Raw genomic sequence first — 18,380 nt, forward strand, 5'->3', positions numbered from 1 at the left:
CCTCCAGAGATATAAGCCGACCTTCTGGCGGACCCCCCCCCCCCCCCCGTGTCCTCATGTCCTCAGTCATTTCCTCTGGTCTGCTATAATTAGCCGGGTTTGTTGACCTTGATTGCAGACAAAATAAATAGTTCTCATGCCGACGGACACGCACCTTTATTTCAGTTACACCCCCCCCCCCCCCTGTCACCTTGAATGTGTGAACACGTGACAGATAAGGGACTTCTGGGTGATTAATGGATAATTTTGTGGGTGTAGTAATGCTTTAAGTTTCATTGTCTCAGCCAATAAGAAACGACGTGTCGACAACTCAAACTCACAATGAAACATTTAGTGTTTCTTAATAAAAGAAGAAGCTTTGAAGACTCTTCACTTCAGGCCTCGTCGGGTTGTGAAGAGCATTGTGAGCTGAAAACAGCTGAGAAGATCACCACAGTGGGAAGGACACACACACACACACACACACGCACACTCTAGTTTGCATTGGTTTCGTTAATCATGACGTCATGTAAAAATAAAAGAGCAATCCAGAGCCGTCTTAATAGTGTGCATTTTTTATTTTGACAAAACTACATTTATTGCAGGTTTAGTAATACATTTTCAATAAAATACTGTAATAATTTGTATATATAAATGAATTAAAAAGACTGTACACCTGTCGCCGGACATTTAATGTGCCGCCGCGATAAAAAAACAAAACATTTCCAGTTATCTAAAAAGTTCCAGATGTCATTTCCTGCGCGAGAGGAAGTGGGTGGAGTCGCTCCGTCAGGAAGTGGGCGTGTCCTCGCATTCCAGAGAGCGAGAGCCTCGCTTTACAGACTCATCACACAACCTTCATTCGTCCTCCGGTCATCTGAAAGTGTGACGTATACAGTGAGACGACCCTGGGGGGGGTCACGAGGGGGGGGGGTCAGACAGGTGGGGTGCTGTAGCGGATCTCCGTGTTGAAGTTGTCCGTGGCCCTGGCGGGCGGGGCCCTCTTCAGCATGGTGTGCTTGATGATGGCCTCCTCGTTGGCGTAGATGGGGGCGTCGGCCTCGTCGGAGTGGTACCCCGACTGGTAGCCGCTCGTCTGATTGGACGACTCCGAGGCCACAGACTCTTTGCTCTTAAAGCGCAGCAGCTGGCTGGAGGGAGCAGAACCCGATATCCTTTATTGAGATTCCAGGGGGGGGGGGGGGGGGGGGGCAGTTAGAGTACTACGGAGACGACTCTCACCTGAAGTTGGGCGTGGTTGGCAGCTGTTGATTCAAACCCTTTACCTGCTCAGGTGAGAAGCACATGTCCGTGTGACCCCCCTGTGGGAAAAACGCAGCGGTAGAGGAATTGGTGAGAACTCATTCGGGGGTCAGCGTTATTTACTGGTTCCCTGCACCTAAAGATTAGATTTAGTTAAATAATATATTGAAGACATTCAGTAACGTTCATTAACTTATTGACTTAAGATCAATGAATCCACTCTATACTTATTGAATAGATTTTACACCATGTTGTCTTTAGTTTTTACTGAACTGGATTTGAATAAATGCACAGAACCAGTCAGACATTCAATTGAATGAGAAAATGTGTTAGCTGTGTACTATGTACTTGTGTTGTGCAGAGACTCACCGCAGGAACGTCCTCGAACGTCCTCCTGCTGAGAGGACGGCCGCCGCGCTCGCTCTGCTGGGACGCTCTGCACACAGGAACCGAGTGACATCATCTCTCTAAATGCACCGTAAAGACTTGATGTCCGCCTTCAGAAATGTGTCACCAATGAAGCCCCGATGTCGTACCACAAGCGGGTACGACATTAAATTAACCTTTACACTCGAGTTCTGAGTTTTGAGTCCTTGTTTAAAAACTTTATTCCATTTGAGTCTTTCATTTGTGACCCATCATGTCGTGGATGCTGCCATTGGTTTCCCTGTTTACCTCCTCAGTTTTTATACACCGAGTACTTTCAGGTCGAAAGGCTCCAAATGAAGTCATCGGTCATCTATAGATCAGTTCTGTCTGGTCGAGTGTAACCCGATTTAAAGTCATGTGACCTCTGTCACACCTCCGGGCAGCTTGGAATAACATGTTTGTTATTTGTGACTTAAGTTAAAGACGGTCGCCCGTGCTGACCTGAGGGCCGGCGGGTTGTCGTAGTGGAGCTGAGCCTCCGGGGGCTCCCCGCCGTGCGGCCTGTTGTAGGGGTTCCTGGGGTCAGGGGTCACCGGAGAGCCGCCCCCCTCGGTGCCGGCCGTCAGAGGGATGTAGTCCTTCCCGTCCTGGAGAACGGGCACAATCACCACCGTGAGTAACTGCAGTGCAGTTGCACTCATAGGAAAAAGACACGTCGCCATGGAAACGAGGGAGTTTGAATGTCAGATGCACCTGCTGGGCGCTGGCCTGCAGCAGGTTGCCCAGGTGTCCCACCAGCTCCGCAAAGGTGGGCCTGTCCGTGGGCCGATCCAGCCAGCAGTCCAACATGGTTTGGTATCTGCGAGGGGAAACGAGCTGACGTTAAGACGTCGGCGCAGGTAGAAAAACATGTCTGCATCCCGCGCGGCGTCGGCACTCACATCTCGGTGGTGGCGTACTCCGGGGGTCTCATCCTGGTGCCCTCCTTCAGCCGCCGGCAGAACAGCTCGTCGATGCAGACGCCCGGATACGGAGACGCACCTGTGGGGAGGGACGGCAGAGGAGAAGCTGCAGGAGTGCAGTGGGTGCGTCTGGCTTCATGTGGTGATCGGGGGGGGGGGGCTTACCCAGAGAGAAGATCTCCCAGAGGAGAACCCCAAAGGACCAGACATCACTTTGGGTGGTGTAGACCCGATCGAAGATGGTCTCCGGAGCCATCCACTTCAGAGGCAGGCGAGCCTGCAGCAAGAAGGAGGATGTAAACCTTCAATCGCCGAGGGACCAATGAGGCCAGATAAATGATGTTGTTGTTGTTGTTGTTGTTGTTGTTTAACAGTGGTTACAAACACAGAACCATCACCAACAGACAGTTGTACCCTCAGAACCCTCCTCAAGCTCTTTAAGCAAGTGGAAACTGGAACAACAGTGGATCGAAGGAACCAGCAGGAACCTGGTGGTGAGAACGATCGCACTCGCGTGAATGAGGGCGGACTCACGTCTCCCTTGCGGACGTAGTCGGGGTCTTTGTAGACGTCTCTAGCGAGGCCAAAGTCGCAGATCTTCACCACGTTGTTCTCTGAAAGTAGGATGTTCCTGGCTGCCAGGTCTCTGTGGATACACTACGGAGCCAACAGCAACAGAAGGGATTCAGGTTCACACGCAAAGACTGTGGATCATTGAGCGTAAACACAGGTAGGGGGTTTTAGTTTCACCTTGCGGGACGACAGGAACTCCATGCCCTTTGCCACCTGGAAGCTGTAGCTGATCAGGTCCTCCATGGTCAGATGGTCCTCGTCCGAACTCTCTGTCGGTCACATGGTCGGATTTAATTCACGACAACGTGTGCAAGTTCTCCACAACAACGTGAGAGCCGCGCCCCTCTGCCCCCACCTTCCCGCGGGTCAGCGGTGCCGCCCGAGGCCCAGTCTCCGGCTCTGGAGCAGGCGGCGGTTCCCGTGCAGATGTCCAGCTGGGTGATCTTCCCCAGGCCCAGGTCGCCCTCCGCCACGTCCTCCTCGGTGGACTTCCACTGCTGGCTGTCCACCCGCTGCCTCTGCAAAAGGAAAAAAACGATCCTGTGGCTCGATTTATTCCTGCTGCACCCGAGAGGCTGAAATGACCTCATCGAATATTATGATGATCGCCGCTCAACGCAGGCCGCTTAGATTCAGGTCCAGCTTCATATCCTTGTTGCTATGAGACACAGGTGGGCGGAGACGGTCACGCTTACCCTGTAGGGGCTGTACTCTCCACGCTTGCTCTTCAGGTAGCTGGAGAGGTTTCCGTGTTTACAGTACTCCACGATCACCATCAGTGGTCCTGCAAGTGGGCAAAGCATCTCCTGCTTCATGGTCTGTTTGACTCTAAATGGACCATCATTCACTGAATGAACATCATGCTGCATTAAAGAAGACTTGAAACTAGAGACTGAGACCATAAACTCATGTTTACAATGTTTACTGATGGAATAAATCAAGAGAGAAGTAGAGTCATTTCCTCATAGACGTCTATGGGAGCAGAGGAGTCGCCCCCTGCTGGTCATTACACAGAAGTAGAGTCATTTCCTCATAGACGTCTATGGGAGCAGAGGAGTCGCCCCCTGCTGGTCACTACACAGAAGTAGAGTCATTTCCTCATAGACGTCTATGGGAGCAGAGGAGTCGCCCCCTGCTGGTCACTACACAGAAGTAGAGTCATTTCCTTATAGACGTCTATGGGAGCAGAGGAGTCGCCCCCTGCTGGTCACTACACAGAAGTAGTCATTTCCTCATAGACGTCTATGGGAGCAGAGGAGTCGCCCCCTGCTGGTCACTACACAGAAGTAGAGTCATTTCCTCATAGACGTCTATGGGAGCAGAGGAGTCGCCCCCTGCTGGTCACTACACAGAAGTAGTCATTTCCTCATAGACGTCTATGGGAGCAGAGGAGTCGCCCCCTGCTGGTCACTACACAGAAGTAGAGTCATTTCCTTATAGACGTCTATGGGAGCAGAGGAGTCGCCCCCTGCTGGTCACTACACAGAAGTAGTCATTTCCTCATAGACGTCTATGGGAGCAGAGGAGTCGCCCCCTGCTGGTCACTACACAGAAGTAGAGTCATTTCCTCATAGACGTCTATGGGAGCAGAGGAGTCGCCCCCTGCTGGTCACTACACAGAAGTAGTCATTTCCTCATAGACGTCTATGGGAGCAGAGGAGTCGCCCCCTGCTGGTCACTACACAGAAGTAGAGTCATTTCCTCATAGACGTCTATGGGAGCAGTGGAGTCGCCCCCTGCTGGTAATTTCCTCAGACCACTATGTGCTCACTCACCTCCAGGCTTGGTGCAGGCTCCCAGCAGGTTGACGACGTTGAGATAATGTCCGATATGAATGAGGATCTTCAGCTCCGACATCAAGGCGCGGTACTCGCTGGATGTGGCTCCCTCTGTAACACAGAGAGGCCTCGTTGTTTTCCTGTACGTGACGCTGTGTGTGTGTGTGTGTGTGTGTGTGTGAGTGTGTGTGTGTGTGGAGAGAAGGTGGAGTAAGGAGAGCTCACCCTTCAGCATCTTGACTGCGACGGTGGTGCAGGTGGTGGCTTTCTCGATGCCGAAGGCCGCCGCTTCGACCACCTGACCGAACGCTCCTCGTCCCAGAGGGTCACCTACGGACGGACACATCCTCCGGTTTGAGTGCATTAATTGATTTATTGATTGATTGATGCTACGTGTCCATCAACACCTAAAACAAGGTTTCAAAGGCTCTGCACACATATTTTAACACACTGTTTTGTCCAGGCTCTCTATAAATCTGAGGGACAAACGCTTTTGACAAACATTTAGAACTTGCACGAGCTCTCGTGTCCCTTCAGGTGTCTCACCGAGCTTCAGCCTGTCCCGAGGGAACTCCCATTTGTTGGCGTCGTACGTGAGCCTCTCGCACTGCTCGTCCATGGGTATGTCCTCGGAGTCCAGGATCATGGACAGGTAGCCCGTCTTCAGATCTCCGCCACTCGGCTGAGAGACAGAGACAAAGAGACAAAGACAGGGTTGATGATTAATCATTTAATCGTACAGCATTTTTCCAGCGGCTCCATCGCCCCCCTCCCCAATTAAAAAAGGGTCCCAATCAGTGCTTGTGGTCTATGAGAGAGCGGCCCCCTTTGTTCCTGCAAACAAAGGGGAGCAGCCACCGAGAGCCAAAGCAGTCACTTCCAATCACTGCGGCTGTGCATGCGTGTGATCGGACCAGTGTGTGTGGGACTGGACGGGAAAGTCCAAGGAAGGGGGGTGGTGGCGAGGGGAGGGGAGGGGAAGGGAGTGGAGGGGAGGTCGAGGATGAGGGAGTCCTCACTTTCTTTCTCCCGCGGATGACGAAGACGACGAGCAGCCAGAAGAACATGGCGATGACCACCGACCCGATGGGGACGATCAGCTCCACGTTGGTCTTCTCCTCGGCGCCTAGAGGGGACACAGCACCATGAGAGGCCTCCTTGCATGAAGCTCATATTTGTCATTGTGTTAGGCACGTACACCTGTGTGTGTGTGTGTGTTCATAACAAGAACAATAACTTCCCTTGGAGAGCCCCTCCCTCACCTGCAGGTCGGCTTAGAGCCTGTATTAAGGTCATCAGGGTCAGATATATGGTGCATGTTCTCCCTTCTTGTTGCTCGGCAAAACTGGCTCACATGCGTGGATGTTCTCGTCACCCGTCTGCCACCCCCACCCCCCCCCCCCTGTTGGCAGGCTCAGCCTGCTCTAACTGGGTCTCCATTCTACTGTCCAGGTCACGTAGGCCCTGGTTCTGTTTGGGAGCAGGACCCGGCCTCTCCCTTTTGTCCCGCTCCCTCCTCATTGTTTTGGATTCAGAAGCTCTGAGGAGGATGTGAACTTCCTGCCTGCTATTCTTACTCTGCGTCTTTTCATACCAAGAAATGTTGAATTGAGGCCACAGTAAATATAAAGTGATGAAGTGAACAGTTCTAAGGGAACAAAATACAAAGATTGACTACAAAATACTGAGTGGATCACAAACCTCACGGTTCAGGACTCACAGAGTCAAATATAACTAAAACACAAAGTTTTACATAAATAAAAAGAAAGCGAATGTATCCATTAAATGAATCAACATGTATTTACAATTAAACAACACAAATGATGCAGACTTGATATTCTCAGGATGGGGGGGCTTGCTCCTTGTCGTGTTCAGACCACAGAGACCCAAAGCAGCCTCTGCTCGTGGCTTTGGGGGCCTGTGGCGTGTCGTCTGGTGACATGTGACTGACCTTCGGTGGTCAGGTAGGCCTGCGTGGCGTCACAGCCGCGGCGGTTACAGGCGGTGCAGCCGTACAGGCCGCTGTCCTCCTTCTTCACGCGCTGAATGGTCAGCATGCGGTTCTTCTGACTGAGGATCACGCCTGAAGACAAGAACGCAGTTGGTCAGGTAAACTCCAGGGTCATGACCTTTGGTCAGAAGGACGCGCTCCGCCTCACCTGAGCCCTCCACCAGGCTGTGGTTGTTCTTGGTCCACGCCACCGTGGGGTCCGGCGTCCCGGCGGCGTCACACAGCAGACTGATGGTGGCGCTCACGTTGACCTTTTGGTCGGTTAAGTTACGAAGGATCCTCGCTGCCCGCAGACCTGAAAACAAAACCAATCCACGTAAGAACATGTTTGTGTTCATTATTTGTACAATTGTATCTCTAAAAAGATCTCAAATGACGCACCATGACTCAATAAGTGACTAAATGACCGGATGACTGATGATTGGATGAATCAACGACCGACAGAATCACTTTAAAGCAAGATTTGCCCTGAATTTAATGGAACATTTTCCTCAAAATGTGATCATAAACTTTTTAAATACAGCAAAAACAAGTAAAAGTATCTCACTTCACGAGCATTGAGCACTATGATAAATAAAAATCCCAGACTGTAAATGAGAAATGGACGTCGTCATGGTGACGTTGGTTTGTGGACTATGAAGCCTCACAGTTTGTCCGTCTCGGCTTTGCCATCCGTTAACAGGAAGTGACCATATTTGGACTGAGAAGGACGTCGTATTGTCTCTATTAAAGACCTGTCAATCAGCGCTAGGCCCCGCCCTAAAGCATCCTCTGCTTCATGGTCTGTTTGTTTGAGTCTGAATGGACCATCAGTCACTAAATGAACATCGTGCGTGGACATCATGTGACCACGGCCACTACATTTAAGGTCCTGCATGCGTTTGTACCTTTGAGAGCGAGTCGGTGCATCAGGCAGGTTTTCTCCCCCGTCTGGATGTTCTCCACCCGGCAGGCGTACAGTCCCTCGTCCCGCGGCGCCGCGCCGGGCAGCGACAGCTCCAGCGTCACGTTGGTGCCCTGCGGGGGGGCGAGCGCCACCCGGGACGGAGGCCTCCTCTGCAGAGCAACGCAGACACAGGAATGATTCTGATTTCCACAAATAACGGGACCGGATTCCACAAAGTTATGTTCCAAAAAGATTAAGTTCCAGAGGGTTAAACATTGTGGAGTAATACATTATTACTGCATTAAGGGTCATCTTATTACCCTTATACTGCTGGTTGTGAAAGGGGTGGGGCTAGGGTGCTGGGGGCGGGGCATCCTTATTGTCATTGAAGTGTCCTGTCATCAATAGCTATTGATCATGTCTGGTGTTGCCGTGATGAATTAAGTATCAAGCAGCGTCAGGTACCTCGGGGTCGTTCTTCAGGTCGGAGACGTTCCACCACGGGCGGCACGGCTGCACGGAGGCGATCGGCTCCGCCCCCGACGCGTTGGTCACCAGGAGCCACGTCAGGTTGCCGTAGATCAGCTTGTCCGCCTTGCAGCTCAGGACCACGTGGTCCTCCTCCAGGGGCCCGCCGGCGGGGGCCACGCTCACCTCCAGGCCGCCTGCGCCGCAGCAGAGATGGGGGGGGCGTGAACGCGTCGTCACGGCAACGGGACGAAGAGGACATGAAAAGAAAAGATGCTCACGCGTGACGTGGAAGAAGATGACGCGGGAATCCTCCCCGACCTTGTTGGCGGCCGAGCACCTGTAGACGGCGTGGGCGGCGGCTTTGTGGACCTTCAGAGAGCTCGTGATTATCTGATTAGAAAATACATGTGCAGGTTAATAAAAAAATTAATTATTAATTATTAATTAACTCAGCAACATTTTAGATCAGAAATTATCGGTAAATAATTTTTAAAATACATTTCTGGGAATATTTATTCATTCCAAACTACATCCCTTGATTCTTTCTATTGATTATAAAGTCGGCGTATTCACCCTTTACCTTCTGGGAATGCTCCGTGTCCATCCTGACCTGCTGGGTGGTGCTGTTGCTGATGTCCCTCCACCCGGCGCACTCCGCCAGCTGCAGCTCGGACTTCACGGGCCCCGACCTCCTGGGGCCCAAACACATAGAAACCACGTTCAAATCCCCCATTTCAGGGGATTTTTGCGCCAAGATCACATTTTTACAAAAGGAGAACTTTGACCTTCACTGTTTGGGTCATGTGCTTGTTTATCGTATGTTTCTTCTTGTCCTGCTGTGTGTTGAGGTTAGAGATAAAAGAATAAGATAAGAAGAGCACAGAATCTCAGCTTGTTGTGACGCTCACGGGGGGGAAGAGAAGGGGCCTCAGCAGGAAGAAGAGATTTCGTCTCTTTTTACTGCGAGAACGACTGGAGAACAACAGGAAGCCAAGCGCGGGACGGAGGAAGTGCTGCGATGTGCAGCCTGGAGATAAGGAAACCTGCTGATGCCCCCCCCCCCCCCGCGGGACACAGATCCAGAAACACATTCCGTGTCTGGGGAGAATCAACGTGCTTTTCATCGGATGTGTGGGGGGGGGGGACTCACATGAAGGCCTGAGGACAGTCGTCCCGGGACATCCACTGCCACCGGACCCGGGCCGGCGTGGGGAACCCGCGGGCGCTGCACCTCAGGGTGGGGCTGCTGCCGTACGGGTACACGTCGCTGTCCACCGCCACCTCCTTCTCGATGATTTGCGGAGGCGCTGCAGGAGGAGAAGAAGAAGAAGAAGACGCTCAGGGTTAACGCCACTGTGTCTGTCATTAGAGTGTAGAGAAACGTGTTCAACGGGGGGGGGGACACGTGCCGTTGACCAGCAGCTGGAAGGAGCGCCTGTGCTCCTCCTTGGTGACGTTGTTGGTCAGGACCATCGTGTAGTTCCCGGCGTCGGTTCTTGAGACCTCGTGGATGACCAGCGTGTCATTTCTCTGCTTCAGTCTGTAGTCGTCCTTCAGGGGGAGGCCGTTCTTTAACCTGGGGAGACGGAGGCACCTGGTGAGTCTGAATCTCACGGTGCGGCTGCGTGCTGCGGCTGCGTGCTGCGTGCTGCGTGCTGCGGCGTACCATCCGAAGCTGGGCTCTGGGTAGGCCGAGTACTCGACAGGTATAGACGCCTGATCCCCCACGTTCACCTCCCAAACCTTCGTCCACGGCTCTTTCATGGTGATGAACGGCTTCTCTGCAAATCAAAAGGAAGAGACGCGTCTAACAGATCTTATTTATTACTGGCAGAGGTGTGGACTCGAGTCATGAATTTGATGACTTGAGACTCGACTCGACAAAACGTACAAAGACTTGCAACTCGACTTGGACTTGAACACCGATGACTCGTGACTTGACTTGGACTCGAGCCTTTTGACTCGAGAAGACTTGCTACTTCCCATGAAAACTGGGGGAAAACATTTTCACACCACCGCGCCGCTCTGTTTATCTGCATCTGTCAAAAAAATGTGCGCCACCTGTATGCAGAGAGCGCGCGCTGCCTGCACGACATCCAATCACTGCAGTCCATTTGACCGTATCAACGAGACAGCTCGTTCATGGTTACAAACATCGGGATTTTTGAACCCGGATTCAGACTCCGATGGAAATCCTCGCCAACATTATGTCAACGTCCGTTTTAAAGTAGTGTAATGAGCTGAGTTAAAGTTATTAGTTAATCAGTTATGCAGATGTTGCATGTGTTCACGTTATGCGCTGTTACCAGCTGTAGTTACGCGAGACAACCCGAGTTTTGGGGGGCCGTGTATGCGGAAGTGTTCGTTCGGCGTGGTGACGGCCAACAGTGACCGAAGTTGAGTTGTTTTATATAAATAAATGCAGCGGAGTTGCAAGCCAGTCATCGCCTCCTTATTTACGCTGCAGCATTGGGGTGAGCGTTACAGTACTATAACACAGTCACAGTCGATCCACCATTACCCTTCCCTTCGTAGTCTAGGTCTGTGAGGCAGCGCACCATCACCCAGGGTTCCCCCGTCCCCACTATAATAAAATGACTCGAAATGACTCGAAACTTAAATGGTACGACTTGTGACTCGACTTGGGACTTGTTGGCTGTGACTTGTAACTCGACTTGAGACTTGTTGGCTTTGACTTGTGACTCGACTTGGGACTTGCTTCGTCTTTGACTCGACTTGACTCGGGACTCGAGGGCAATGACTTGAGACTTGCTTGTGACTTGCCTAACAGTGACTTGATCCCACCTCTGAATACTGGTTATTTATTACAAAAGATATTCTCTTTAAAATCATCCATTTGGAGCATTTTCCTTCATGCTGTAAACCTCATGCTTTGAGTCAGATGAAATCTTTGATCGGTAAGCTCTGCCGGATGAGGGGAAACACAATTATTACAATGTTTTAGCTAAACAACGGTACGTTTTCATCTCACCTACCGTAGACTTTGAGGAGCGCTGAGGCACTTCTCTCCATGCGGCCGCTGGACGCCGTGCAGGTCCACTCTCCGCTGTGGTCCACCGTCACGTTCTCCACCGTCAGCGTCTTGGAGAGCAGCAGGGTGTTCCACAGCTTCTTCTTGTGCGGCGTTTCGCTCCTCAGCCTCGAGTTGTTGCCCGAGGTCTGAGAGAGAAGAGGCTTTTAAAAAAAAAACATTTTTGACCTTTCTCTCCAAACACTTATTTTGATTTTTTTTCCGCAAGATTTCTTAACTATTTTTAAAAATTGTTTTGACCTAATATAGTTTTGCTTTTTTTAACATCATATTTTTCCATTTTTTTTCTTTTTTTCAATGACATTTTTACAACATACTGTATATTGATATTTTTTCAAACATTTCAGATCTAACATATTTTGACTATTTTTCCCATTACATTTTTTGACTCAACTTATTTTGACATTTTTTCACACAATTTTAAAATCTAATATGTTTTTGATTTCAAAACATTTTTGGGGAGGGAATAAATCAAGAGAGAAGTAGAGTAATTTCCTCGTAGACGTCTATGGGAGCAGAGGAGTCCCTCCCCTGCTGGTCACTACACAGTATTGACTTCACCTCTCATAACCTGCTACCTGGTTTGCAGACCACATTTCAACTTTGGGGAAAAACAAAACGCACCTGAAGGATATTCTAACTCTACTAAATACCAGAACCTCACGAATGCATCTGGTCACCTTTGCACTTCAAGATAAACCAAAGGATTCCTCAAAGAAGGAAGTAAGGACCATGTGCGGGAGCCACAGGAAGTGGCTCTGCCAGTCCTCAGCGGGTTATCAAAGCCAGGCCTTCAAAGCCAGGCCTTCACACGTGCAATACACAGAGGAAGAGCGGGAAACTGACCAAGGCCTGACCGGAGTGCATCCAGCTGAACTCGATGCCCACGCTGAGCTCGGTCTTTGCCACGCAGGCCAGAACCAGCCGCTCCCCAGCCGACAGCCTCAGCTGCGCGGGGGTCAGGGTGAGTTCGTAGATCTTGTATCCTGCGGAAAAGGGAGGCAGTCAGTCGACCGTCTATTGTTCTCTCTCTCTCTCTCTCTCTCTCTCTCTCTCTCTCTCTCTCTCTCCCTCTGATCGCCATTAAATCTTTCATTACTTACGATTGATCACAAGCAAATGAAAGCTAACTGGATTTTGGCCTCCATCTACACGTGTTCAGATGTCTTGTTAAAAATGATATGTCTGTCAGTCTCTTCACATCATTTACCGACGACCGCCACGATGTAGAGGGACGACTTGAAGGTGGCGTTGCCGATGCGCGTCTGGCAGGACACGACGCCGGCGTAGCTGATCAGGTGACTGGGCAGCGTGAAGCCCGTCCGGGCGTCCCACACCGAGTCCTTCCCGTCGGGACGCAGCTCCTTGTTGGGATACTTCTGACACACACAGACATTTACTGCTTTCCAATGTGCAACATGACACTAACAAGGACATTGAAAACACAGACGGATCTGTTTCACAGACTCATCCTTGTCATCTCTGACCGAAGGTCAGCAGCTGACACGGGTTGAACCCGAAACACCTGAGAGGCCTCCACCAGGCCGCTCAAAGCGGATGTTTGTGGGGAGAAGGGTGGAACAGAAACAACTCTTCCTCACAGTGTGGAGCGTGACGTTGAGGTCCTCCACCGAGCCCCGGCACGGTATCACCACGCGCTCCCCCTCGCTGACGAACACCACCTCCAACTCCTTCTCGGGCGGCACAAACGGCACTTTGTAGTCTGGAACCAGACCACCAGCGTTAAAGGGACATTCGGACTCCCCGGTGTGGCCCTCGGACCCTTCACGGCCCCACCACCGACATCTCAGCGCCCTTATGAACTGAGGGCGGGACGCACCGTGGACAAAGACGTAGACCGCCGCTGAAGTCTTGCCCTCCTCCGGCCGCAGGTCCCGGTAGGAGCAGCGGTACTGCCCCGTCTCGTTGACGGTGGCGTTGGAGATCCTCAGCGTCATGCAGAAGAAACCCGACCCTCTGCAGTCCACCGTGGAGAAGCGGGTGCTGGTGGGCGGCGTCGTCCACCTCAGGTCCTGGCGTCCTCTGAGGGGGTGAAGAGCGGGCAGGGGTCAACGTGTGCGCGTACGCATGCGCGCGCACGTGCGGAGCGTGTTGGTACCTGCAGGTGAGCTCCAGGCTGTCGGAGCGGTTCATCCTGTGGACGTCGGGGACGTTCAGCGTCGGTGGATCAGACGTAAACCGCATTTCGATGGCTGATGGGAGTCAACAAACACGGTGACCTACGTGAGTCTGTGCGGCGCTACGTTTAAAGGGAGGGGGGGGGGGGGGGGCTGAAAGCACCCGCCCTACGGGTGTTTAGAAAATGCATGAGGTCAAAACTTATAGAAAATAACGGATTCTAGTCTTCTTTTTTTTTTAATTCGGGTGTTTTGTAACCGGCGGCCATTTTTCCAGCGCTGCAGAAAATGGCGGAGCTGTGTCAAAACAGGAAGCCGGAGAAGATGGGCCGGGTCCATGGCCCCAGCACAGTGAGGCCTAGGCGGGGTTCCTGTTTCACAGGATACAGCCCCCCCCCCCCCCCCCCACCCGGGAGGCCCTTAAAACACACATTGTCTTGTATTTTAGGCCAACAAAGTGGGAACGTTATCGGTTTGATTAGTTGACGATCTTTATTCTTGAGAAGGTTTAAACTGTTAAAAATGGTTGTTATTTGTTGATGTTATTTAATTCTTTTCTCTACGTGTCAGAAAGCAGAAATCAGTGGATTATACTAGAAAACTCTTTCCTTCTCAACTACCTACATAAAAATGACATGCAAATCAAAAACAGAATTGCCTTTTATTGTGGAATTTATTGGTTAGGATGAAAATCGATTGATTCTCTTACCAGCAACGCAGCAGATTTTCAGAATAAAGGCCACCAGAGGAATGAGGGATTCTGTCTGCGCCATCATCAGAAGACATGGACAGATGCCTCAAAGCGGCTCACTAAAAAAGATCCATCGACTTCTGAGGCTTCAGGTTCCACTCCGAGGAAAGTTCACCACCAAGTCATGAAGAAGAGAAGCAGAGAGACGGCTGAACGGCCGGGAGACAATGAAGCTGAAGATGGAGAGACTCAGCTGGTCCGCCTGCAGGGGAGGAGTCTCTCTCCCTGCCTGTCCCCCTCCCTGTCTGCCTGTCTGTCTCTCCCTGCCTGTCCCCCTCCCTGTCTGCCTGTCTGTCTCTCCCTGCCTGTCCCCCTCCCTGTCTGTCTCTCCCTGTGTCTCCCTCTCCTGCCTGTCCCCCTCCCTGTCTGTCTTCTCTCCCTGTGTCTCCTTCTCCCTGCCTGTCTCTCTGTCTCTTGACTTTTAATTGTTGTTTTTATGAATAATACACTTTGACTTTAAAATAAAAGAAATTACATAATATTCGAAGACTTTTAGATCTTCACATATTTTGACTTTGGTATTTGGTGAAATACTTCCAACTTCTAAAATCTAATAAATACTTAAAACTACTTTTAAGTATTTACATTTACACGAGCAAAATATCTTAATTAAAGCTGAAACAGTAAATTAACTGATATTATTTGAAAGTTAAAGTCAGACTGAAGGAGCTTTATAGACATGGACACAAACTAGTTAGATTGATGTAAGATAATATATAAAACAACAGAAGGAAATGTGTTTCAGAGTCCAACTTGTTGTTATTATTGTTGTTTTTGTTGATGGTTTTAGGTGCTGCCATCTGCTGGAGGAAAGAAAGAAAAGCTGTTCTCATAGACGTTGTTTTACACAATTATCTTGGAAATAATCAAAATATTACGAGAAATAAATACAAATATCAGTTAAATATTTCTAGGTTGAAACACAACACCGTTCATACATCAATTTGCAAACCTTTACTTCTTGTGTGGTTTTAATCTTCTGTTCCTGTTTTGTTTGTGCTCTATTGTGTTGAACTGTCCTTTGATTTAAGTGTTCTCTTGAACTTTAGGCTTTTTTTGTTTTAATCTCTTCATCTGGTTCTAAAAGCAGAACGATGTTTCATCCGGAACCTTTGTGGCCGTTTTCCCACGGACTCTTTTCAGCGTTGCACAAAACATGGCGCCGCTGAAACATGTCCGGACACTCCGTCAGCGCGAGCTATGCGGACGCGTTTTGGTGTTTTCTGACGTCATGTTTCTTTGCAGCTTTCTGTTTGTATAAACTCTCAAAGCACGTGCCGAGAAAATATGAAACAAGTGTCGTGCTGGTTCTGTTTCAGGATCTCATCCGGTACGGGAAGACCAAACAGAACCTCAGACGTCACGGCTGGCTGCGCGCGTGCGACCTCCCTAAAAGGTAAGCGCGGGAAGAACTGTGACGTCACACAGGTGTCGCACATTCAAAATGTGTCTTTTCATTGTTGGAACCATAAAAATAACTCAAATGTGTTGCTGCTGATTTATGTCAAACACAAAGAACGTTCATTTCATCTGACATTTAAATAAAGCAAATATATACATAATATAACAACGTTTTTCACTGTTAAAGATATAATTTGTTACCATGACAATATGAATACAAATCTCTCCACTGTGTTCACAACTATTCTATTAACAAAAGAAACATTGTTCACTTTTCTCTCTTGTTTCTTCATCATGTGACAGTTTGTTGTAGCGTTTTGTCCATCGCGTCCGTCTTCAAACGTCTTTTTTTCTCCCGTCAGGTGGTTCTGGCACTTCTACGCCGTCTCCGTTGGCTGGAACGCTTTCCTTCTGTCTCTGTACCTGAGCGCCACCTTCCGTCATCGGCCCTACCCGCCATGGCTCGCCGGGGTGTTGGACTCTCTGACGGACGCCCCCCCGGCGGACAGCCCCGGTGCGTCTTTGTCGTGGTTGTGATTGTTCTCCGGTGTGATTCCCGCCGTAACCCGCTGTCCACCGCGTCCCCAGTCCCGCAGATGTCCACGCTGCTGGTGCTGCTGCTGCTCTGCGTCCACGCGCTGCGGCGCCTGCTGGAGTGCCTGCGCGTCAGCGTCTTCTCTGACGGCGCCGTGCACGCGGTGCAGTACGCGTTCGGCCTGTGCTACTACGTCGCGCTGGGGCTGACGGTGCTCTGCACCGACCGCCTGGGGACAGGTGGGAGTTAAAAAGAGACGCCGCTCTCCGCTTCCCCCGTTTCCCGCTTGGTGTGGTTAGATGTTGTGCGCTGCTGCTCCTTTCAGGGACCGGACCCCCCCTCTCTCAGCTGGACTGGTTCCACGTGGCCGGAGGCTCGCTCTTCCTCGGGGCCTCGGTGCTGCAGCATCGGTGCACGGTGCTTCTGGCCAGGCTGCGCACCGGGAAGTCCGGTAAGCACGTCCTCTCTGTGTTGCATTCAGGCTCCCACAGACCGTTCCTCCCACTTAGAGCACTGTTAGGAGCCACTGGTGTGACTGGCGTGTCCCCTGTTCGTGGTCCTGCAGGCGCCGTGGAGACGCTGGCTCACCGGCTGCCGGAGGGAGGCTGCTTCGAGCTGGTGTCCTGCCCGCACTACTTCGCCGAGCTGCTGATCTACGTCTCTCTCGCCCTGGTGTTGGGGGGCCGCTCTCTCACCTGGTGGCTCGTCGTCCTCTACGTGCTGTTCAACCAGGCGCTGGCGGCGCAGCTCTGTCACGACTTTTACGTCGGAAGGTACGAGTCGTACCCGAGGCGCAGGAAGGCCTTCATACCGTTTGTGCTGTGAGAGCAGAACTGTTGGACCTGGAGAGTTAAACTGGGCTCACGCCATCGTCCACTGGTTGTGAGACACATGAAGCTGCTCTCAAGATGTCTGAGGTTTGTGATGCAGAACCAACTCTCCGGGTGAGAAGAGGTGAGCGGTCCCTAATGATACCGTACATTCATGTCTGTATTAATACATACCATCTTATCTTGTTATAACACACCTGAAATAATGTTCTGATCGAGTGCTTCTTGTGTTGTAGAAACATCTAGACGGTTTTCTTCACAAAACAGAATTCATAACAAAGGTTTTGCTAAATTAAGTGTCACAGCATAGAGAGAAACCAGCTTGGCTTATTTTGTCTGGAACGACAAAATCCTGCCGTTGTACAAATATTAGGAAGTTACTACAAAAAATATATAACATAACAATTTTTCACTTCTACCCAATTAAAAGAAAAACTGTTGCAGTGTAATCCTTCTGTATGATTATTTATTACATAAAGAAATGAATCCCTGCAGTATTGGAGGAATACACTATATGGCGATGTTGATTGATTATAAACAGAATAAGTTTACTGTTATTGTAAAGGTGCACAGAATATATGCATTTTTTGTTTTTGTACTTTTTTTCAAACAAATATTTAAAGGACTGTTCGGACATGTAACTTGGTACGTGGTTATTGCAGCCACTGAATGAAATAAAATAAACAAAGTATTGGAGCCCGCTTTAATGGCTAAGGTGTGTGAACTTTAAAAACACATATAGATATGGTATCAAACATGTATAAACACAGAGGGATGCAGCAGGTAGCTTTGTATACAAGTAATCAATTGATTTGCCTCGTTTGGGGTCATTTTGACATTTATTCCTCCCCAGTGGTCAATGACAGCAATAGTAAAAATCGAGAATAACTACATATTTAAAAAACAAATACATATCGTAATAAGAAATAGTTGGCAAAGTTTTCCCCCCTCTTTTGATAGTGAAGCGTTTTAACAACGTTTAAATGTCGTGGCTCCCAGATGGTGGAATGAGCTCTCTGATGACATCAGGACTGCAGAGAGACTCTACCTTCACCAAAACACCAGCAAACCGTAGCACTGACAAATGGTAGCACTTAAATTGTACTTATAATGGCACTTTTCTATAACATGTTTTGAAACTGCTTATTTGATGAAAAATGTACTTTCTTGTTACTTGTTCTTCTGAGTTTGTATCTCTATGTGGAAATGCACTTATTGTACGTCGCTTTGGATAAAAGCGTTGGCTAAATGACATGTAATGTAATGTAAGTGACTGACATGGTGGGTGTCCAATCATTGAGCTTCACTGTGCACACGTCAGCCCTACAATGTACGTCATCGTTATTTACGGACCAATCATTTCCGCTGTTTGGCCGGTGCG

General features: G+C 50.0%; 2 protein-coding genes across 3 annotated transcripts; one reads left to right on the plus strand and one right to left on the minus strand.

Moving 5' to 3' along the window:
• Positions 1–538: 538 nt before the first annotated feature.
• On the minus strand, positions 539–14,408 carry kdr (kinase insert domain receptor (a type III receptor tyrosine kinase)). 2 transcript variants are annotated; one of them, XM_037470124.2, is made up of 31 exons: positions 14,192–14,408; positions 13,464–13,557; positions 13,185–13,387; positions 12,946–13,067; positions 12,555–12,720; positions 12,191–12,330; positions 11,289–11,472; positions 9,959–10,073; positions 9,702–9,868; positions 9,443–9,599; positions 8,873–8,984; positions 8,571–8,682; positions 8,287–8,486; positions 7,823–7,991; positions 7,084–7,230; positions 6,876–7,007; positions 5,944–6,050; positions 5,471–5,606; positions 5,150–5,254; positions 4,922–5,035; positions 3,842–3,930; positions 3,502–3,664; positions 3,324–3,415; positions 3,108–3,230; positions 2,739–2,850; positions 2,553–2,652; positions 2,365–2,470; positions 2,113–2,258; positions 1,612–1,678; positions 1,222–1,301; positions 539–1,130 (listed from the first exon to the last, which is right to left on the minus strand). In XM_037470124.2, exons 1-31 carry the CDS (start codon positions 14,256–14,258, stop codon positions 914–916), a joined length of 4,044 nt encoding a protein of 1,347 aa, XP_037326021.2. In that variant the 5' UTR covers positions 14,259–14,408; the 3' UTR covers positions 539–913. The 2 variants fall into 2 exon arrangements, with proteins under 2 accessions (XP_037326021.2, XP_037326020.2); XM_037470123.2 differs by having other exon boundaries at positions 12,555–12,723.
• A 763-nt stretch (positions 14,409–15,171) lies between these two features.
• srd5a3 (steroid 5 alpha-reductase 3) lies at positions 15,172–18,180 on the plus strand. The gene is made up of 5 exons (XM_037470691.2): positions 15,172–15,629; positions 15,997–16,148; positions 16,223–16,408; positions 16,495–16,620; positions 16,735–18,180. The coding sequence occupies exons 1-5, from the start codon at positions 15,406–15,408 to the stop codon at positions 16,992–16,994; spliced, it is 948 nt and encodes a 315-aa protein (XP_037326588.2). The 5' UTR covers positions 15,172–15,405; the 3' UTR covers positions 16,995–18,180.
• The last annotated feature ends 200 nt before the right edge of the window (positions 18,181–18,380 follow it).

The sequence above is a fragment of the Pungitius pungitius genome, chromosome 7 (assembly GCF_949316345.1).
Source record: "Pungitius pungitius chromosome 7, fPunPun2.1, whole genome shotgun sequence".
NCBI classification, from domain to species: Eukaryota; Metazoa; Chordata; class Actinopteri; order Perciformes; family Gasterosteidae; genus Pungitius; species Pungitius pungitius.

Bases quoted from the DNA above. Each gene is read 5' to 3' on its own strand.
- kdr (XM_037470123.2), bottom strand. From the start codon at position 14,258: ATGATGGCGCAGACAGAATCCCTCATTCCTCTGGTGGCCTTTATTCTG. The intron at 2,471-2,552 runs GTGAGTGCCGAC...TTCCCCTCGCAG, and splicing joins GAGTACGCCACCACCGAGAT to ATACCAAACCATGTTGGACT. The intron at 1,679-2,112 runs GTCAGCACGGGC...TCCTGTGTGCAG, and splicing joins GACAACCCGCCGGCCCTCAG to AGCGTCCCAGCAGAGCGAGC.
- srd5a3 (XM_037470691.2), top strand. From the start codon at position 15,406: ATGTCCGGACACTCCGTCAGCGCGAGCTATGCGGACGCGTTTTGGTGT. The intron at 15,630-15,996 runs GTAAGCGCGGGA...TTCTCCCGTCAG, and splicing joins GCGTGCGACCTCCCTAAAAG to GTGGTTCTGGCACTTCTACG. The intron at 16,409-16,494 runs GTGGGAGTTAAA...TGCTCCTTTCAG, and splicing joins CACCGACCGCCTGGGGACAG to GGACCGGACCCCCCCTCTCT.